At 35.8% G+C, this 18,188-nt stretch overlaps 1 protein-coding gene across 1 annotated transcript; it reads right to left on the reverse strand.

The window, feature by feature from the left end:
- Positions 1 to 396: 396 nt before the first annotated feature.
- Positions 397 to 12,537, reverse strand: LOC124641688. Its single transcript, XM_047179857.1, has 12 exons — positions 12,454 to 12,537; positions 11,663 to 11,785; positions 11,154 to 11,253; positions 9,836 to 9,933; positions 8,466 to 8,605; positions 7,718 to 7,892; positions 6,933 to 7,115; positions 6,463 to 6,613; positions 4,604 to 4,775; positions 1,522 to 1,654; positions 1,027 to 1,157; positions 397 to 592 (listed from the first exon to the last, which is right to left on the reverse strand). The coding sequence occupies exons 1-12, from the start codon at positions 12,535 to 12,537 to the stop codon at positions 397 to 399; spliced, it is 1,686 nt and encodes a 561-aa protein (XP_047035813.1).
- Positions 12,538 to 18,188: the final 5,651 nt, after the last annotated feature.

Raw genomic sequence — 18,188 nt, forward strand, 5'->3', positions numbered from 1 at the left:
ATCGCTTGGCGAGCAAAGCGCGACTCCTGGGCACGATGCACTCCGTGATAGTGTGCACGCGGTCACTGTGTATGTACGCAGGGTCGGCGCACAACTCCGGCGTCATTTGAGAACCTCTTTACAAGAAAAAATATGAACAAAAAAAGGAAGAAAAATAACAAAAACAAAAAACAGAGGTAATTTTTAGAAAAGAATAAGTAGCAAAGACAGTATCATTTTAAGAGAAAAATTACAAAAAAGCAACGTTGTATAAATGACAGTGTCTTTTTATGAAAAAAAAAAACCGAAAAGGAAAGTCTTCATCTTAACGGGAGAAAATACAACACTAAAGAAGGATTGAAAGAAAATTAAGAATCCAAAGACCCAAACAAGAACAATATATAAAAAAAATCGCCACTAATGGTTAAGATATCGCTTGGCGAGCAAAGCTCGACTCCTGGGCACGATGCACTCCGTGATAGTGTGCACGCGGTCGCTGCGAATGTACGCAGGGTCGGCGCACAGCTCTCGGAGCGCGGTGAGTGCTGCGCCTTTCTCGAATGGAGACTCCGGCCCGTCCCATATGCGGGACAGCCAGCGAGCTTCCACGCAACTGGAATATAGCGTTACTGGAGTCTAGAACTGTCTTACTTAGAAGACTTGAGAGATCTATTCGTCTCTTTGCTCTGGTTACTTAGTATGTCAGTGGAATAACGGTGCCCAAAGGTCCCAAACACAACAACCTTGCCACAACAAGGTGGCAGGTCTATTGATTGTGAAGTCTATGGACATTAAGGTAACTTTGTCATTGGATGACTACTTATTACATCTTTACTTTCAATCTAAAGTGCCCGTCACACAAGAACTATCTGACTGATCTGAACATGCTGTCTCTGAAAAAAAAAACGTTACGATTTCTTGGACTGCAGTTTGTCCTATCGTCCTATGTATGAATCAAATACTTATACAAACCGTGAGAGTCCTCAAACTGCATAACTTCACAAACAAATAGGTCTTCAGGTTTGTAAGTAACGATGATATACTTACGAAGGACAAGGGTCAGCGGGCACCAGAACTTCGATAGGTGTTGGTTTGAAGAAGGCAGGAGGCTCCACCTGCACCGTGTACTTCTTGAGACGAGAAGAGCTTGTCTTGTCACTCTTCTTGATGCAGTGCTCCTGTTGGGATGGGCAATAATAAGCGATTTGGAATGGTGTGTTGGTTTCTAATATTCGAGCTATTACACCGAAACTATTGACCTGATATAATCGAAATTTGTTGCACAGACTTAAACTCAAAATTATTTATTCAAATTCGGCTGCCAAACAGATACGACTATCTGAACGTCATAATTTACTAAAGACAGCTTCCAAAACGTCCACCCTTCACTACTTTCTATGTGTTCTAGCTGGGAAGAAGAAGACCGTCTGGATCCGGTGCAAGGATATAGACAACTTTCATCTTACAATAATGTCCCGTATTGCCTTTCTCCTTTTGTAGTCCTGAAGAGCACGGTTATAGTTTTGTTAATGAAGATCTTACGAAATAATAGACGTTCTCCTTGTACTCCTTGATCCTGTCGGTGATGAGGCGGAGGGAGAGGTTGAGCTGGTGCACCGAAGGTCGCTTGTCGCCCAGGAGGTGCTGGAATGGCTCCAGGCTGCAGTCTAGCATACTGGAACAAATAAGAATACGTGAGTGTTCTTGTTGGCCTTCATTGGAGTGAAAGGGATAAATAGGGAACATAATATTTTTTGGGGTGTTCAAGTTGACAATTTTGGGAGTACTGCTAACGTATGTTTGCGCACAAAAGTGCCTTTTATGCTCTTAACATTAATTAACTTTAATGCTATTAACATTGATTATTTGGTGACTGTTTTTTTTATCATTACAGGACTTTCTATTTAGAACCTGGAGATTTGAAATGTTTTTGTTAGTTATGTATATGAGGACATGGTACACGCGAATTTTATTCTGCCTTGAACAACAAATATGTATATATGGTACTTGTTTCTATTAACTCCATCAACAGCCTTAAATTCAATCACACCAAATCACAATCTGCATACAGCATTAAACAGCTATCAATAACCCATTATATATGTAGAGGGAGGTATCTCTATATCCATTACTATGCGACAATGTCGGGCTAATCCAATTAAACTGAAATTGCACCGTCCGTCCGTCGCTACAATCAATATAACTAGCTTCGTAATGAAGTCGTGTTATTGAATGTTGCTCTATGAGCTGGCATCACGCCTGGTTCCGACCTTTGTAATTGACCTAGGGCCTAGGGTTAATATAGTTCGTACCAGATCATGATATGAAGTTCTTTTAATAAGCCCAACAAGGATGTCAATTTTCTTAAAACTGTGGTTTGCTATTTTTTACGTTCAATTTTCAAAGAGAACAGTTGTGTTAAGAGAAATGGACGTTTATGTTGGCAGTGTACTTGGGTTTTGATTATCTATTGTGAATATCAGGTACATACATAGTTGAATGGGGTTGGTTGGTCTACTGATCAGATTTCAAAAAGTCTCAATGTGAGAAGCAATTTTTTGAGAATTCAGGTTTATTTGAATGTATTCCATAATGTTTATCTAGAACAACTTCATGTACTGTTTTTGATTAAACATTTCATTATAAATTCCTGAGGGATTTCTGCAAGTCTGCGGTCCGTTGCAGTGGCAGAGAAAGAAAATATTCAAAAATTTCGGTCGGAGGTTTTTTCACCTGTACCATTTTTATTATAACTTGAGCTAACATGAGATTTTTCACAATTTTCACAATTGCTACACAACAGCACTTGTGAACAAACCAATCGATCCCGTTACTGCTTATAAAATTGATCACGAGTCGACTACCACTTCGTTATTAAGAAACAGGGCCGGTCCTCACTGGTTGATTTATAGTCGTGTGATACACGGGGGAGTATTTGAAACGTACCTACTTTTTGTGGTAGTAATCAATCAATTGTATTGGTGTTGTTTTTTGAGACACTGGCTTTATAAAGTTACGGTGTTTTTTGTGTTGTGTTTGGGAATATGCTTGATATCTGTCTAGCTGTTTCAGTCGGTTTTACTCACGTCTTGGGGGAATTACTTCCTTTTCGAGTATTTATAAGAAAATAGTCTATGACTCTCACAAAATAACGTGGCTGTCTATAGGCAAAAAGCAAAAATACTAGATTTTTTATATAATGTGTTTTTAAAAATGCGTTATAAGAGGGTAAAAGTCTGTATAAACTTTAAAGTATCGAGTAACTAAGTAGCTCCTCCATATAATAATTATCATTACCGCTACAATTCATCCGCCTAGGCTTTTTCTTTTTTTTGTGGGATTGACTTAGTACCCCTTGGTAAGTCTGGTTGTCAGACTTTCTGCATAACCGCAACAATTGTTCTCACCTATATTTCCACATCAGCCGTCCACAGCCAGCAAACGCCGTATAACTCGAGTTCAAATACCTATAGTTATCCTGCATTGAATCCAACGTGCTACTGTTATATTTTAAACTTGCTCTTTAACCGGACCATTTACTAAAACGGTGTAAGATTTACGTTCTATTTTTGGGTATTTATGAGGATTTTGCTTGTGAAAGATATGGAAAAGAAATCATTTACTATGGTACAATTTTTGCACCTTTTATATTTTTAAAAGTGATGTTTATTTTTTTAATATGGCACTTTTGATTAATGGCGAAACTATAATTGTAGGAAATCTCGAACTAAAGTCTGAAATTGACCATCAGTTTTATCTGGTTATGTGAGATAATCCTTACTAATGTGATGATGAAGAAGTCTTAGAATAAAATGCCACATCTTGAGAACTTCTTCCATTTTAGAAAATTGTATAAAAAAAATTAGCTTTCAGGTATACAGAATAACATAAGGGGCAAGGTGCTGGACATTCGAAACATTACTTAGCAAAGTCCGAAAGTTTTAACTGACTTTCCAAGAAGGAGAAGGTGTTCAATTTTGATATTTCAACAATATAGAAATGCCATCAAAATCTGCCACACAACACAGGTCAAACCGTCACAGCGTTGTATAATTAATTGTGCAGTAATCACAGAGTTGTCAGCGCGGCGCGGCTTAACGCACGTTTGATGGTAATGACACACGCCTCGCTGACGCGACGTCACGCTGGGAAAATATACCAGCTATGTATGGTGGGTTAGTTTTCCAAACAATACATAGTCATATTTCATAAAATACTATGCTAAGGATTAGCTTATATGAGGAGTCCTTGACTATGTAACAGCAGAAAGGGTCATTCGATCGTAGGGTTAAGCAATGTTGGCGAAATTGGATCACCATCTTGTCACGACTAGTTCCTCCATGTTTTGGCAAACAATTTCAAGTGGTGCGTTCTAGCTGTCGTTTAAATGTCTTTGGCAATAGCTACGGCTAGTCAGAAGCCAGAACTTCTGACACCTAGTCTTATCAAGGAGTATTGGGTTGCCCAAAAAACTGGGCTGACTATGATAGAGACAGGATAAATCTTTTGCTAGAAAGCAACTATCAACATCTAAAGACACCTATGTCATTAAAATAGTGGTAATTTCATTGCCTCCCTTTTAAATGAGAAGGAGTTAGAAAGGATTGGGTGTTGTTTTACTCACGTGAACATATCATTGATTTTATTCATGACATCATGAATGAGCTGTTTCTTCTCGTCATTTCTTTTCTTCAATGCTTCTGTTTTGGCTCTCTGTGCTTCGAGACGTTCGCGCAGTATCTCAAGTTTGGTCTTTCTCCTATTTTCTTTTTGCTCGTTCCATTCTCTGCGGTCATCTGGAAAAGAAAATAAAAGAATTACTCTTGGGATTCTAGTTATTATAATAAAGCTGATAATATTGCAACTTTTTCAGCCAAGACTTCTTTGTCTCACAAAAGCAGAAATTCTTATATCGAGAAAAGTAGCAGCCTTTCTAAAAGCCTGCACCTGAAAAAAATATGCAAAAATTTTGCACTGGGATTACGCCATCAAAAAATATCCAAATACAAATGTCCAAATTGAGAACCTCCTCCTTTTTAAAATTTGGTTAAAATGTTATAAGCTAAGCTGTTTACACTTCTGTATGTTATAAATAGTAGACATTAAACTGTTTTAAACCGAACATTTGTCATTTTATCATCTTACATTCCAGCCTCCCTACTCCAAGCTATTCAAGACTATTTGCTATTTTTTCTGAAAGCCCTATGCACAGACTTGAACAAATAAGTTCTTGTAATTATAAAGCCGGTATTCTTTGCCCGGCTTGCACATACATTAATAAATAGCAACCTGGAAGGCATGGCATCTTTCTTTCATTCCCATCTTTCTTTGGGCATTTTTGTTCTTTTTTTGACACGAAAAGGCTTGTTTTACAGTTCAAGAAACTTTTTCAAAATTCAACATGTTCACAAGAAGTAATGGCGAATAAAACATTATTTTGGATGGTGCTGGATGATACTTATAGATATAAGAGATATCCAATAGCTGGCCTGTTATAGAATCAGATAAATTATACACTTAGAGGAAATTCTCATTTGATTCTGGGGTCTTCCAAAAGGCATCAGACAAACTTGTCCAGGATTATTTAGGTAGCACATATAATTGGAGAGCTGTTTAGGTATTAGCTATAACCAGACCATCACACTAGTCCTAATCTATTGAAACATCTGTGAACTAGATAAATATGAAGAAAAAATATATTTACTTATAATGCTCGTAACACTTAGATGGGAAGTAGCCAAAGGCTTCAAGTGTTGTAAACGCATCGCCAACAAAATCAATCAACAACAAAAACTCGTAACAAACAATAAATAAACTCAAAATTATTATAAATCCGCATCAATCGCGTAAACAAATTGTATAGATCGTCCAGGATAAATAAAAACATCGCTAGGGATACATTAAAAGGGAACCCGTCAAAATCCCTTTCAAAACTAGTAGAAAAAATATTAGTTCTTCATTTGTACGCGTGTCAAGATAAAATGGTCATAAAATGGACAGTTGACCTTGACAACGGCCAAATTTGACAGTGACTGTACTGTCGTATTTAAAAATGAGTTTGTGATATCGTTGAATTCTGAAGAAGGAGCTCTGGTGAAAGGAGTTTGGAATACGTAACGTAGCTTTGACTATGAATTTAGTATTAGGTGTAAGAAAGTCAGTTTCAATAATCAGAGCTAAGCACAGAAAGCAAAACGCTTATGTATATTAATTGTATTGTATTATGGTAATAGTATCCAGACTGTAAGAAAAACCTTACCTGATTATATGTATAGATTCGAAAGTAACTTTATATGTTTGTCGAACCTTCACACCAAAACTACGGCACTGATTTAAATGTTTTGTACACAGATGCATATTCTAGAGCCTGAGACCTTTCTCAGCATACTTATATAGGCTACCTTTTACCCTGTTGCAGAAAGCGTGTGAAACCGTGGGTAACAGTTAGTATATTGACTACTAAGTAAGGAATAATATTCATACGTATAGCCTGTCGAATAGCCTTCACTTCTCTGGACAAGACGTCGTTTTCAGCACAGTACTCCGTCAGCATCTGATACATGGAGAAGTTCTCCTGCTCTATCTTCTGGAATTGATCTATTATCTTGTATTGGCTGGTTTCTCCTGTGTAGTCCTGGAAAATGTATGATAAAATAGACGAATGCTCTCAGAAAAAGTTTCTTGCTAGGTTGAAAGAAGGTTAGAAAAAAGTTGAGGGACTCAAGATATTTATTGCCTATATTTATAATAAAATTGTCATTAAAATAAAAACGAGAACAATATCGAAGCATAATGTCGTAACTGCTAAATTGTTCTAAAGAATTACCACGGTTTTGGTAGGTATACAAAGGGTTCTAGAAGAAACATGGGTGAATGCAGTTAAATCTGATGCGTTAGCTCATTAAAAAAAAATACCTGGCCACGTATAGAAGTCTATGTTCATAAAAACTTACAGCAATACTATCCAGCAGATCCATGTGGTATTCATTCTGTTTCCTGCTGTTCTCCTCGTCTCTCCTCTTCTGCAACTCCTCTCTCTCCTCCTGTTTCCTGTTGACCCTGGTCAAGCCTTTTGTCGCGAGGAACGAGTACACTTTCATCTCATGGTCGAAGGCTTTTACTAGGTCTCGCATTTCCTAGAAATACTATGGGTGTTAAGAAGTATTATGATTCATAAATAATATTTTTGTCACATCAAAACCAGTGCATTTTAACTTTATATTGTTGTACAGTTAAATTATTTTTGCAGACCAATTAACTGAGGTATTTTCTATAAGCAAAATAGGTAAATATTTATAGATACGTTTAACGTATGTATGCCAACCTGAAGTAGGAATCACATTACGAATATGAGCCCATATCAACAGTTTCAATTGGTTGACGCTATCAAGTGTTATTGGTATACCCATGTTTAATAGAAATATAATATAATGAAAAAACACCTTTTCACACACGGTCGGTTAGCCCCATGGTAATTAACTTATGTTATGGGTGCTAACACAACCGAGAAACTACATAGCTACATATTTATAAATACATATTGTAACACCCAGACCACGGCCAACAAGCATGCTCATCACACAAATGTCGACCGAACCGGGTATCGGGTAACCCGGAACCTCAGGTTTGGCAGTCCGGCATGGTGACCATTGCGCCATTCAGGTCGTCAAAATATCTTATCTTAAGAAAAATAAATTATCTTATCTTATATTTATGCAGTGATTTTTATCTTTGGTACCTGAACTTGCAGCATCTGGTCTATGCGTCCCTTCTCCTGCATGGTCCTCAGCTTGGCGCACCACTCGTCTCTCTGGTCGTACGCCAGGGTGGACGACTCGAACAGGTCGTCCAGAAACTTCTTGCCTTTGCACAATGCTGCCAGCATCTTCTCCCAGGATTGGTTGAAAAGGGCCCTGGAGAATAGAGAGATAAAGTTACTTGGTGGCTTAAGGGCCGTGCTTAAGGGCCAATGCTGCGGGTTGTTCGAAAGAGATACCGCGGCCCTGGTACACAAAAGGCCTATGACGGAGCACGACGGTTTTTAGTCAGTAAGAGTCTGACACTCCCTCTCCGCTGCTAACCCACAGCGGGAGGGGTCATTTGATGATTTTTGACGTCGTTAAGAAAAAAGGGTCAATCAAGAGATTAGGAAAAACTGGTTTAAGGCTAGATTGTACTATTAGGTTTATTAAAGTTAAGAATGGAGTGAATTTTTTCATGTTTAATATCATCATCTCCCGAGCTTTTTCCCAACTATGTTGAGGTCGGCTTCCAGTCTAACCGGATGCAGCTGAGTACCAGTGTTTTACAAAGACCACCTGCCCTATCTGACCTCCTCAACCCAGTTACCCAGGCAACCCAATACCCCTTGGTGACACTTGTGAGACTACCCGTAACGACTGCCAAAGATGTTCACTGACAGCCCGGACCTATAGTTTGACGTGCCATCCGAAACACAGAAGATGGTCTTCAACAACAGAACTGACCTGTCCTGCAGCATATGGTCTATCTCTAGCCGGATCTTCTTGTTCTCGCACTGGATGGTGTTGAACCTCAGCATGGCTGTCTCCAGCTTGTTCTCAGCCGACACCAGCCGGTGCTCGCTCTGGGAGCGACGCTCTTCTAGCTGTATGAAATGAAATGACATTGCTTACGGGACCTTTAGTAATCCTGATGGGTTCTTATAAGACCTCGAGGTTATGACATTTATTAGAAAACCACCTTGAAGGGCTGGCTTTAAACAGTGGTGACCTGCAAATCGTAGGAACTAGGTATATATTTTGCGTACCCAGCTAAAAACCTTCATCATAAGTGGTCTATTTTTAACACACCCGGATAAAGATTATTTCACATTAAGTGCGCTATCTAATACTGAAAGATTTTTTAAAACCCTGAGATTAGCGCGTTCAAGTGAACAAATTCTTCAGCAGTTATAGAACACATTCACCGGATTCATACTGGCAGGATTTTCCACTCGGTTTTTTTGCAAGCAACGCTCGGCTTGTGCAAACATTAAAAAAATATATTACCACTATAGAAATGATGTTCAAAATCGAGCAAAAGACTTTTCACTCTCGACATTTGTGCGTATACGCTTGGTTTTGCTACGCGCGGAAAATCCACCAGTGTGGAAATGCTGTCATTCGATTTTCTTACCGATAAACAGGCTATAATTTAACACGATGTTCAAACTTTGACAGGGTATACTTTTCCATTTATACACTTCTATGAAACAATTCCTGACTCTGCTAACTATTATGTCTATTAATACTATTCCATCATTAGCTAGTTTATACTTCTTAGGAAATTATCTATTCTAAGACTCAATGGTTGTACTGGTAACTAATTTATAAGAATTGAAGTTTTATTTCTGGGTGGAAAGTTGAATGCACCATGCTTGCTAATCGTAATTTTATTAATGCCAATGTGAGTTCATTTGTTTCGCAAAACTTAAAGTGGATACACATATTGAGATGGATTTTGGCATAGGGTATAATAATGGAGACATTTATATTCTTCTCTTTACCTTCGTAGAAACCGCTTTGTGCATCCAGATAGCACAGTCGATAATAAATGGGCTACCTAACACTGAAATAATTTTTCAAATCGTTGAAACCAACAGAAGCACAAACTATATCCCAACTAATATTATAAATGTGAAAGTAACTCTGTCTGTTACGCTTTAACGTCTAAATCACCGAACTGATTTTAATAAAATTTGGTACAGAGATAGTGTTGACCTTGAGAAAGAACATAGGATAGTTTTTATTCCGGACTTTTGAAGAATTCCCTTGGAAGAAGGGCGAAGCCGCAGGCGGAAGCTAGTATATAATAAATATAAGTTTATATAGATTACCATTCCCTCTGTAGCGCTGGCGAGTTTCCTCAGTTCTAGAGTGGCTTTGTTATTTTTGTGTATCAATCCATTTATTTGTTCCATTGTCATTAGTGACCCTGAAATGAACGATCATCGCTATTACATATTTTATTTAATTACGAATTCACACACATAACAAAGAAAGACGACTTTGACGACCTCGATGGCGCAATGGTCACCATGCCGGACTGCCGGACCTGAGGTCCCTGGTTCGATTCCCGGTTCGGTCGACATTTGTGTGATGAGCATGCTTGTTGGCCGTGGTCTGGGTGTTACAATATGTATTTATAAATATGTATATATGTAGCTATACGTAAATTATCAGTTGTGTTAGCACCCATAACACAAGTTAATTAATAACTTACCATGGGGCTAACCGACCGTGTGTGAAAAGGTGTCCCGACATTATATATATATATTATATATATGTTTAAAAAAAAAAAGACGACAGGAAAGCAAAAAAAAAATTGAAAACTGTAAAAAAACTTTTGGCTCATAAATTTGGGTGTTTATTCAGAGATAAAGTAACAATTATATATTTATGACTATCTTTACAGGAATTTTATTATCCCATACAACAATGGTTTATATGTAATTAATTTAAAAGTGCTCTTCTAAAAGTCTAAAATCCTGCTAGAATGAGTTATTGTACTTATTATACCTAAATATTTCAATATTGCCAGTTTAAAACTGAAATGCTTTTAACTATTAGTTAATTTGCAAGTTTTTATCTTAAGTCAATAACTTCATACACAATACATTATCTGCAAAATGCATATAAATGCATATTAACGGAGAACAATAATTCTTGCCCACTTATCAACTTTGGGGGTGTGTTACGGATCGATGACTTGCTACGACCGCGTAGCTGGCGTAGCTATGACGTCAGCGACTACGCTGCTACGCCGTAGCTGACCCGCAGCTACGTAGTAAAGATTTTTGTTTTATTTCTAGCATGACGTTGCCAAATGTTTTCCGAGAAATAATAATATGACTTGTAAACTATTTGTATTCAAATACAATATGTGTGTTAATTGTGTAGTTTTTTGTACATGTAGTTTAAATAGAAAAAAAGCGATTCCATATTTTATCATAAAAATAGTAAAAGTATTCCTGGTAATGGATTATAATATGTACAACGAGACAAATACTATTTTAACTTTGCAAATATAGGATAGCAATGGTGTAATTGAAACTACAGTGTATTTATTTTCACAAACCGTATGTAATATTAGTTTCATAGTTTCAATATTAGGTAACCCATCAACTAACAAACCGTGACAAGCAAATATACTACCTTCAGCCTCCTGTTGTACTTCTTCTCTCTGTAACAGCGAGTTCTTGAGATCTACTTTCATTCTCTTATCTTTCTTCTTATGAGCCCCAGATCTTGCTATCTGTAGAAAAATAACATAACTTTAACGTCTTTTCTTTACCACACATTCCCGACAAAACTACGAAACAGATTTAAATGTTTTGGTATACAAACAGTTTAAAGGTTGAGAAATTACAGAGGTTACTGTTTAATCCTGTGTGGGAAGTGATACATACCTTCCAATATACGAGATTATTAGTCGAATCATATGAATGGAAAAATGCCTGAGAAAATAGTGAAAAAGCGGCCAATAATATAGTTTTTATAGTCACTAAGAAAAAAAAAGTAAGAACCTCGAAAATACAGTTTGGTTATATTTTATTGCGTTTTTAGGAAGAGAACGTCGTTAAGCACATCTTATATTTATCTTCTGAAAGATACGCCTTCAACAGTTACGATATTTTAATTCTTAGGTCTTATATGGTATTTACCTTCAAATCCTTGCAGAGGTTGCAGTACTCCTTCTTCAGGATCCTCAGCAGCTCGTCCTGTCTCCGGAACTGCGGGTGCACTCCCATCGTGCGGTGGAGGCGATCCACTTGGATCATGCGGAACTGAAGAAAGAAGACAGGTAATAGAAAACAAATCTTATGTAAGGAAAGGAAAGATAATCAATTAAATTATGCAGTCTTCTCAGTCTAGTCTATAGGGGGTTGAAGAGGACAATTCTGGGTCAATTTTCTCCTTTAAGTATTAGGCTAAAGGATAGTACAGGATGCTGTATATAATTGCTTATTCATCTTTTAATTATAATTTTTATCTGATAATCTATTGAACATGAAATTGTCTGCCTCTGCAAGATGTATAAGTATAGAAGTGATTTTGAAGTGCAAAAATTAATATATATATTGTAACACGTAAGCTGTGAAGTTACCTATCATAAATAAATAAATAAACACTGTTAATTGAAAGCAGGCGACAATACTTCTTAAAGCTGAACATCTAAAATGGCTCCAAAATTCAAATTAAGAAATCAGAAGAATATCTCAAACATTTTCTTTGCCATCATAACCAAACAATCAAATTAGGAGCCCCTACACGGACTTGCAGACTAAACTGTCGGCCAATAGTCAGACTAATTTTAGCTGTATTAGTCTGACTATTGACCTGATCATAGTAATGCATTTATATGCCCATATATATACTCTTTAATGACCCCCATTTAACTACAGGCCGACTAAAAGTTTGCAGCATATGAGAGCTCTTAATATTCCTCTGAAACCTGTCTATGTAACCGCAGATGTTCATCTTCCATTTTCTTCAGCACTTCGATGTCAGTCGGCTGAGTTTCATAATTCTGAGTCATGTCCATTTTAATTAAATGATAATATACTTCGGTCCTCAGTAAATTGTGTAAAAATTATTAAATTATGCCATGATCGTGACCCACTGGATTTTTTGCTGTATTTTTTCTTCGTTTTCCGTAATTATGTGGGTTGTTATTTTTTTTTTGTGCCTGAAATGTCGTTTTTTATAATTATTTTTTTATTTATAATAATTTCCGGGAAACTTCTCAAATGATAATTTTATTATCTGAGAAAATGAGAAAAACCCATATCGCTTTGCCGAAGTTTAAGTCGTATGCATATAATATAGACTTAGTTAGCCTCTGCGCCGTACATATTTCTATATGAAAAAGATCTTATTACTGTTTGCCTTTCTCTGATTTTTATTTTTTGTAAAAAGTTTTCTTTGCAAGACTGGAGAATTACTAGAGATACAACTGTGGAAAATATTAAACTTATATGTCAAACGGTGCCTTAAAAATAATACTTAAATACTACACAACACAAAACCTTCTACCCCTTAATACTATTAACCATAAATAAAATCCTTAAAGAATAGACAAGTACAGAAGTTAAGCGGTGTTTCCAGCTTTTACCACTAAGTTGTGTATTGTTGCCAGATACAAAATAAACGTTTCCATTGTACGACAATAAATGTTTTGCTAACAATTCCTGTTTCAAGTTTGTGAAGCTTAAAATCTAGTGCAGTGTATGTTGTACCAAGAAACCATTTATTATGTGTTTTGTAACTAGCTGTTTCCTACGGTTTCACTTGTGTAAGCGTATGTCCTTTTTTAGACCCAAGACTAAACACAAACTAAACAAGACTGTATGAAAACATTTAAATCGGTTCTGTAGGTTAGGAGCAACGTAAACAGACAGAATAGAAATGATTTAAATTCGGAAATTTTCCTTTCGCATTAATATTACTAATACTAAAATGAATGCCCATTATATTCATACACACACAGACAGCATATTCACTGAAGCTAATACAAAATTAATTTACTGCATAAAAGCTTAGTTAAAACTCTGGTAACAGTAAAACGCCTCTACTTAAAATATCCCTCAAATATGAAATAATAATAAAAAAGTTAGGAATCAATTTCCAAAGCTAAATACCCTGGCATTGGTATAGCAGACATTAAGATGACAGATTCAGTATTCATTCACACGCGACCAACGTTTTCATTCACACTGTTCAGACCGCCACTCACACCGACGTGTAACAAAGTACAGCAATCTGTAGAACGGAAAATCTCCTAAGAAAGTAGCGTCGCCAAAATGGACGACACTGCATGGATGGATGGGAGCTGGCGAGCAACGTTACTGTCTCCGACCTGTCGAAGCCTTTGTATACGTCTTTCCTTTTAAACCACTCATTTTTTTGCAATACTAGAAATCAAAATGTCTCCAAGAACTAATACGCCTCGTAAGTTCGTAATTGTCACGCCCACCGTACGTATTTGATCTGGAAGGCACCTGATCTACCCGCCTTATGCCATCTCCACTTAACTTCCCTTACTCCGTGTGTAAACTAAGTTTAAACATAACTGTTGCACCAATCCCAAATACAATTGGTATAAGGACAGGAGGATGATAATGAAGTATTTATTTTTTTAAGTTTTTCATTATTTTCATAATCATCATCAGCCTTAGTATCGTCCCACTTTTGGCCACAGGCCTCCTCTCACACGGAGAAGAGTTGAGCGTTAATCACCACGCTATAGTCCAAGATTCCTCTAGACGTTTTCCTTGATATTTGATGTTTATTTACTTAAAATAAAGGGCCATAAAAAGAAATAATTAATTTAATAACGATTACAGGTCGGTGTGACAGACGGCACGCAGTCGGCCTCTTTGTAAAATCCCCTCTTTAATGTTGCCGCCGCGCGCTGCTTTGAATTCACCGCTCTATGCAACTGTGATTTTCTTTTTCAGCTATTGGTTTTTTAAATGCTATGCGAGATGGCTTTTCGTAATTAGCTTGGCTTTTTGACGATTCTCTTCATTTTTCGGGATTATTGGGAAATACGAGATACTGAAAACTTTCACAGAGAGAGTGTTAATTCACGTTGAATACTTCATACTCTTCTGTTATTTAAGCTGACGAATGGAGAGTACTCGAGTTTTACCGACACGCATTATTTGTACATATCTATTATTCTTTAAAGTAATAGCAGTAGATATACAAAGTGATAAGTAAGTGATAAAGTCGTGGTTCAAACACCAGTCATTCAAGTACTTACGACAGCGGGGGTTTGTTTCAGGTCAGGTAGGTAGATACCAATGTAACTTTCTATATCAATAAACGAGAAAAGAAAATAATATTTATATTTTGAGGAAACCTGACATTGAAATCAGCAATCCGCCTTGACATAACAGCCAGGGGCCCGATTCTCCTAATTTTACTTAAGCGACATACGATTCACGTTCGACTCGATTCGACTGAGATCCAATCCCGACTCGATTACGATTGAAGCGTATGTGGCATTCCGCTATTTTTTCTTTGAAATAAACGTTTTTATCCTTTTCTGTCATTCAATAATGAATAATTTTGTCTGCAAATGATTTACGATTGCAAAATGATTGTACAGCAAACTACCGTATAGACCAAAATCACCAAAATAGCAGACCAATCGCACACCAATCAAATGACAATCGAATACGATTGGTCTTTTATTAGTAGTAGAATGCCCGATATGGTTAAAACTGCTATTACGATCATATTGCGATTGGATTTCTATTCGATTTTGACATTATTAACTTAGGAGAATCGGGCCCCTGTTATTTATTAGCAGATCTAAAACGGCAGTCCTGTTATTTAATACTTCATTATTGCTTATCTATAAGATTGATAGTTTAAAATTGATCTTGTATTATTTGAGTGGTCCGTGCCCATAGTAAATAAATGTTACAAAATGAAACAATCAAAAGAACCAAAGAAAATCTATATAAGCCTCTAGATTAAATAACCCTAAAATAGGCACGACAAAAATATATAATTCCAGCCATTTTCATGAAATATTTCAGAAGCTGTCTCAAAAATATTATTTTGAATAAAGATTTTAATTTAAACAAATCATTTCTAAGTATTGTAGGCATCGGAATAAAGAAATATTCATAATCACAATTACTTAGAAGGCTTCACAAAACAACGGTTATTTACAAAAGTTTATAAGATTTGTAGTTTCTTTTATAAACGTAATTGAAAAAATAATATTCTTCTAAATAACGCTAGTTGTTCATTGTTTTATTTCTTGGACAAAGTTTGATTTAACATATAGTAGTAAAACGATACAGAAAAGCATGCTGCAAAGAGGGCCTGCTGGACGAGATTTCTCATGAAATAAGCTGTGCCTCTGTACTATGTGTTCTATTTTTCTTCTTGTCTGTTTTCTGTGTGTGTGTGTATGTGTACATGAACTATAAAATAAATAAGCAAGGTTCGATTCAAATTCCTGCTTTTTAGAAAATATTCTGACATCTCGTGATAATAGAGAATTGGTAATAGAAACTACTTTACCATCTACTCAATACATACTTTTACAGTAGTCCCATTATTAATTACTACATATACCTAAAATAAAATCTAAAACTTAAACAAATGTAAAAATGCCACAGTACACTTATCATTAACGTTTCTAAACAAGAAAAAAAACAACCAGCCCAGCTCACGTACGAACATTTTACAACTAGCACTAATGAAACGTAGCTTCGAAGTTCTGCAACCAAACGGATTTACTATTGGAAAACGTGTAATTTCTGGACGGAGAAAGAAAACATTGTAGTATTTACGAGTTTACATCGATTCGAATCTATCGAATGTTGGACAACATAATATGATTACTAGAATATTTTGTTATATAAAATATGTTTAAATTCAGGTATTAAAAGAGCGAAAGTGAAGATGTTTTTTTGACACATTTTTTTCAGCGAAACGGCTAACTTGATAGCGATAAAATTTTAATAATGGAGACAGACTACTCTTCATTATAGTTCTCTAGTAAAGGATGTGAACGAAGTTGCGGGAGAAATCTAGGTTCAAGACAAACGGATGTACTGATTATGAAAAAAAGTCATGGAGACTTATACAGACTTATATATGCTACACTAGAGTCCGTCGGTTATTAAAGAAGTTCCCTCGGACGGTGAGTGAAACCGAGGAAACCATCTAGTAATGTCATAAATGGTGACTCATCCGATGACCGTTCTTATATATCGTATCTAAATCTCGATAAAGAACTCATTTACTATTTTGAAAAGATTGACTTTAAAATGAAAAGCCTTACTTACATATGTACATTACATAGTTGTTATGTAAAATATCACGGATCAACCAATTTCCATAGTGCATCTCTACTTGTAAACAATACGATAAAATTTTACATTATTATACATTTTTATGTCGAAGTTTCATATTACGGTAGTTTAGTAAAAGCTATGTATAGATAATGTACATTTAATAAATTGTTTTTAGAATGCATGTCTATCATCAATAGTCATTATACTTTACATAATATACTTACTAGAATATTCCTAGAAACTCAAAATTTTAAGTCTCATTTTTTTTGACGTAGAAAAAATACTTCCAGACTTTTTGATAGGTGAATTCTTATCCTCATTTAAAATAAATATTCTATAATAATAAATATAGCATTCATTTTATTCGACTAAATTTAAAATCATACATAATCAAATTATCCTTTCTTCCTATAAAAAATACATAATTGATTAATTACCAATAAGCATACTAATTACTTTCTTTACTATACTCTCGATGCATGGCTAATTCATCACTTCGATTGGTGCTAAGTTTTCGCCGGCGGTGGGAGAGCGGCGGAGGGGGGAGGGTCCACGCAGGCGCCACTTCCCGCCATTTTCTCAGAGTAGGGATACCAGGCAATGCAGAATTTGCAAGGATTAGGGAGAATTTGTGGATGGTATTGATTATTTTTTTAAGGTATGTTTATTTTTGTTTTGTGTGTTCAATGATTTAGAATTGTATGTAAAAGTTAGTAAAAGGATATTGTAGTAGTTATAGGCAGTTTACTACAATATTTGTTAAAAATATATTTTTTATTTAAAATCTACAAAACATTATTTTCATGATCACCATGTTTGATTAACGAATTGGTGATAAAAGAATAAAGAATGAGCCATTTGTTATCTTAGTAAAAAAACCTCTTGAATGTTTAATGTAGTTATCATAATTTATGATAGTATTTGATATAAATACTATTTGATCTTATATTAGAATACCTACTAATGACATTTACGCATGAAAAGATTTCCAATAAGTCGAGTGTAAATATTGTAAAACTATGTTTTATCTTTTTTTCTGCGGCAAAGATATTATGGGTGTGTAACAATTTAGGACACGACTTTAACATTTGTTTCCTCATTAATTTTATGTCATTTTAACTATTCTAGATTTAACAAAAAAGAAAATTATCTTTTTTTGTGGACCTGTTTATGGCTATTACTCAAATAAAATTGAAGTACGTAGTTAAGACAAACTATTCAATTTAATCTCAATCACTTAATAACTTATATCATCAAATCCCAGGATATCAAACATGTAACTCCCCGGAAAATCTCCCTGACATTTCCCCCGCACCCCAATTTTCCCCGGCAGTTTTCTTCTCACTCGCTAGCAACCCATCTCTGC

Source organism: Helicoverpa zea, chromosome 23, assembly GCF_022581195.2.
Source record: "Helicoverpa zea isolate HzStark_Cry1AcR chromosome 23, ilHelZeax1.1, whole genome shotgun sequence".
In the NCBI taxonomy this organism is placed as follows: Eukaryota; Metazoa; Arthropoda; class Insecta; order Lepidoptera; family Noctuidae; genus Helicoverpa; species Helicoverpa zea.

Coding starts and splice junctions, on each gene's coding strand:
- LOC124641688 (XM_047179857.1), bottom strand. CDS start 12,537: ATGACTCAGAATTATGAAACTCAGCCGACTGACATCGAAGTGCTGAAG. Junction 11,254..11,662: donor ACCTCTGCAAGGATTTGAAG/GTAAATACCATA, acceptor ATTTTTCTACAG/ATAGCAAGATCTGGGGCTCA. Junction 4,776..6,462: donor GGCTATTCGACAGGCTATAC/GTATGAATATTA, acceptor TTTCTTTTCCAG/ATGACCGCAGAGAATGGAAC.